The sequence below is a fragment of the Olea europaea genome, unplaced genomic scaffold (assembly GCF_002742605.1).
Source record: "Olea europaea var. sylvestris unplaced genomic scaffold, O_europaea_v1 scaffold2126, whole genome shotgun sequence".
Classification (NCBI taxonomy): Eukaryota; Viridiplantae; Streptophyta; class Magnoliopsida; order Lamiales; family Oleaceae; genus Olea; species Olea europaea.
In genome coordinates this window covers 88523-92963 of record NW_019239222.1, presented here as the reverse complement: position 1 = coordinate 92963, position 4441 = coordinate 88523, and the positions used below count along the sequence as shown (strand labels likewise).

Below are 4441 nucleotides of genomic sequence, written 5' to 3'. Positions count from 1 at the left end.
AAACACTATCAATTGACAATTCACAGTAAAACAATTTCTAGGCAATTCATTCTCTGAAATTCATTTTCTTTCCGCCCAAATTCTATATTTACAATCAAATAGACCCTTACACAAATTTTGTATGACTTTCAAAGAGAACAAAACACGATCTATTTTTCAATAGATTATTATGTGACTTGAGACAAATAAAGATTGATGAACATCATCTATGAAGACACTTGAAGGCTATAACAAGACAATACGAAACATACTTACCAAAATTGAATATTGAAGATATTGACGTATAAGACATGTATGACTTGATACAAATTTTCATTTATTGAAATCGGGATAGTAATCGTACTCTTTTTCATTATATCAAATTTTGTATTATTGAATTTTCTTGACAAGATTTTGATGAGATAGTATTTTATTATTTCAAATTATTTGTACTTTTTAAATTTATTTAATATTTTTTTCACGTCGAGTTTTTGTCGGACAATGTTTTAGTGATATAGTTATTATGTAAATAGTCATTCAAGAGAAGTGTTAATATAATATTATTTATGATGACCAATATACCCTTGTAATTGTAACCTATAAATATGAAATTTTGATTATTAACAGAATAAGTCTACTTACTTCTTTGTCATCTTTTATCTTCTTTCTAGTTTATAAGACTTTAGAACAACTAATAATAATATTCTAGAATGATGCTTGTTTTACCGTTTACTTCTTGATGATATGGCCAGCAAATTTGGACCCGTCACTACATTGTTGAACTTTTTAAACTTCTAGATCCTCCTTACATCAATCACCAAAATTATGTATTTGAAGAATATAATTTATACGCGTTGTTGATGTCAAATTCCGTTAACAGTCTGTGTATTTGTTTGTTTACATTATTGTTCATGTCCCCACCTAGTGAAGATTGGACGGTCACAATAATACGGGTCAAACCCCTTTACCAGGCCACATAGGCCCTGTCAATGCCAGGGGGCCAACCGGCCCTCTGTGATAGGTGGGTGAAGATCCAATGCATGTTGATTGTGGCATCCTCTTAGCTTAGTGAATTTGACTGGTTATAGTAATGCAAAAAATTGGTGAACAGATTAAGAGTATAAGATACATACTTGAAAATTATTTGCTCAGGTCAACATGCGACTGATTGAACACATAAAAGAAGTACAAGTCATATATAAACAAACAATATTGTTTATAACATAAGATCAGTGTGCTAGAAAAGAGATAATTCTACTGGGACTTTTATTGAAATTGATTCTTACAATAGTGGAAAACGCGTAAACAATTATTGTGGAAGCATAGCTTCAGCAATTAACATTTGCTTTATTTTCTCCTGCTCAGTCTATGGAATATTGCTTGAAGAAATCAATGCTTGTAACCTCTGAAATACCCCAGAAGTATCCACACCAACTCTGCTAACTTTAACCTGTCATAGAAAAAACAATTCAATAGATAAGCTTGATATTAATTTTCAGATTAATCAAACACTTTTTCATTGCTAATATGAACTCTTCATGGAAAAAAATTAAGCTATCTAGTCGATAGGGAGTTTGGCATGAACCTCTACATGAAAGTTGTTTCTGATATCTTGTATAAGATGACATTCAATTAGTATAATGGATAAGAATAGTATATATCATTATGATGATGGAACATCGAAAATGTGTCAATCTGTATATAATAATGGGACTGGACAGTTCAATTTTTATCAGAGTTGGGGGGAGGAAATGTAGTCTCAAGAGAAAGAGAAATGTGAGAGATAATGGGTTGTTACATCATAGATAGTCCATCATCATGATGATAATTAATATTATTCAATGTATAAATATGTTCATGAATAATTAAGTGCTATTCAAGAAAGGAATATCCAATTGGCAATGAGGGTTGAGAGACATCTTGAAGAGGAGAATAAAATGATTGCATGCATGTGGTTCATCTTAACAATTTAAGCAAAGTTGTTCTAAGCATACTAAAAAAATGCATTCATGATATACATATTTCAAGTGTATATGTATATATGTGGGCGCGTGCATACATATTCAACTTAGACAATTTTCAAATAATCACCTTAGCATGAAGCGTGATGAAAACATTGAAGCCAATATTAGAAAGACTAGCAGTCATGACTTCGGCTCCTCCTCCTTCAAGTATTTGAATAACTTCACCCAACATGAACTTCTTGTTGTTCCCACTTATCAAAACAACTTCAAAGCTACAACCAAAGTCTCTAAATCTCAAAATTGGCAATTTTACTCCATTCATAACTGAATTTCTAATACTATTGTTTGTTTCATCTGCAGTGCTCAAAGCTGATAGTCTCTTTCTACTCTCTAATTGTTCTATTCTTTCTTTAAGTTGCTTAATGTAACTTGCGGCCTGGTCGAACAGATCTTGTTGTGATAAAACTTCCTGCACGTGTATGTATAACAAAAATAAAATAAAATTAATACTATAAAGAGAGATAAACAAGATCAAATGATATTTTAGAATAGTTTGTCAAGATTTAATTTGGAATGTTATGATTATATAACAAGGATAAAACTTCAAGTCATATTAGTAACATGGTTATAACTTGTAACTCCATTCACTAGAATGCAAATGATAAATATATAGATGTGTGATATACATAGAAGACAGGATGAAGACATTACTACAAAAAAATTTAAATTTAGTCATCTCTAAATTTGAACTTATAAATGAGATGATTCAATATGTAATATTCAAACACAAACGATCTCTAAGATGAAAACTAGGAAACATGATGGAGAACAAATATCTAGATAATATTGGAAATTTTTAACATATGCACAAACAAAAAGATCATATAAATCGGCTAGACGAATCATGTTTCGTTGCTCCGTGCAATTTATGGAAGGAAATACTTCTATTAGAAAAGAACAACAATTGTAGTGATTAGCGTCAAGACACCTCCAAATTCAAGGAACAAAACCAACGGTACATTTAATATAGACGATACACATCATTTCTCAATAAGATGATATGCATTGAATCATTGAGTGCCAAAATGAGAATAGTTACAATCAATAGCTCATATGACGATCTAGATTCATGAGTGGTCCACCACATATTACTCCATAGTCGTTGGGCATCAATTAATTTAACTGATCTAACAATTGTGTCACTCACGATACTAAGCCAATCTTGAATTGGCAATATCAATTTTCAACTAAGAAATTTGATTGAAAAAAGTAGTAATAATAATTTGCAGTTAATCGCTGGTTAAAACAATCTGCTTGATATGATATTATCATATTGTCATGTTGGGTGTGTTTTCTTGGTTAGGAAAAAAAAAAAAGAAAGAAAAGAAAAAAGTGCCCTAGAAAAAACCTAACCCTAGATCATCGAGAAACCTATTTTCTTAAATTTTAAACCTCTAGTCAAAGATCATCACAAATGGAAATTCTCGCCAGTTTTTCGGTTGATGATACTAACAAAACTCTTGATTTTCGAAAGTAGAGACTGAAGTATACCTTTGCTGGTTTGAAATGCTGAGAAGGGATGAGAGAATTAAGCTTGAAACACAAATCTTTCATGACAATTCTTCTGTTCTTTTCAATGGTCTTTCTGTCCATTTTATTCACAATACTCCCACCAATTTTATTCGTCTCTCGACTCATTTCTCCCCCAAAATACACACACAAAAAAAATTCACTCAGAAACAAGAAAGATATTGTTAATGCAATTCTTTCATCATGTATTTATAGACAGATACATAGGTACACGATAAACAGGAGACACGTTGAATAAAATAAAAAACTTTTCTTAATTTCGTCAAACGTTTGAGGCCCACAACTCAGATTCCATCAATATATCATCTTATATGAACAGCTGAATTATGCACTTTGAGAGTAGTGTTTAGGCAGCCGCGCTTGCACCGACCAGTATAAACGTGCTTGTGCATTGAGTTTTCCTTCAAGAATTTATCCCTAGAAGTCAATTTTGAAAGTCGCTAATCAAGAATTTTGGCGACATAATACAGTTTTGAAGGAGGATGTACAATTCTGAAAAGTAGAACTACACGAAGCTCACTTCGAAAGGGTGAGAGAATTTTCCATCTGGATAACATCACACTTAGTCACGCGGTCGTCTTCAAGTTTGACATATTTGATGACGTAGGCTGGAGAATAGTATAAATATTGCTAATATTTTTAATGAATTGAAAGTTTGCCTTTGCTTTACCCATTTCTTAAAATTCATTTTTAATCAAATTTTTATTAACTTTTCAATCATATATTTCAACTTTTATGAAAATTTACCAAAAATTTAATCTTTATCCAAATTAAACAGGGCCTTAATGTGAATGCATCTGTTCGGGCAATATATAACTTCTTTGGTATGAAGGCAATTATTCAGGATTCCAAGGGACCAGATAATAGCTGGTTGATGACAATGCCAAATTTTCTTCGATTATGAAGAG

The 4441-nt window shown here is 31.5% G+C and overlaps 1 protein-coding gene across 1 annotated transcript; it reads right to left on the bottom strand.

The window, feature by feature from the left end:
- Positions 1-1223: 1223 nt before the first annotated feature.
- Positions 1224-3774, bottom strand: LOC111380330 (transcription factor bHLH162-like). Its single transcript, XM_023003858.1, has 3 exons — positions 3495-3774; positions 2071-2412; positions 1224-1429 (listed from the first exon to the last, which is right to left on the bottom strand). Exons 1-3 carry the CDS (start codon positions 3639-3641, stop codon positions 1346-1348), a joined length of 573 nt encoding a protein of 190 aa, XP_022859626.1. The 5' UTR covers positions 3642-3774; the 3' UTR covers positions 1224-1345.
- Positions 3775-4441: the final 667 nt, after the last annotated feature.

Bases quoted from the DNA above. Each gene is read 5' to 3' on its own strand.
- LOC111380330 (XM_023003858.1), bottom strand. From the start codon at position 3,641: ATGAGTCGAGAGACGAATAAAATTGGTGGGAGTATTGTGAATAAAATG. The intron at 2,413-3,494 runs GTATACTTCAGT...ATACACGTGCAG, and splicing joins AGCATTTCAAACCAGCAAAG to GAAGTTTTATCACAACAAGA. The intron at 1,430-2,070 runs GTGATTATTTGA...TTTCTATGACAG, and splicing joins TCATCACGCTTCATGCTAAG to GTTAAAGTTAGCAGAGTTGG.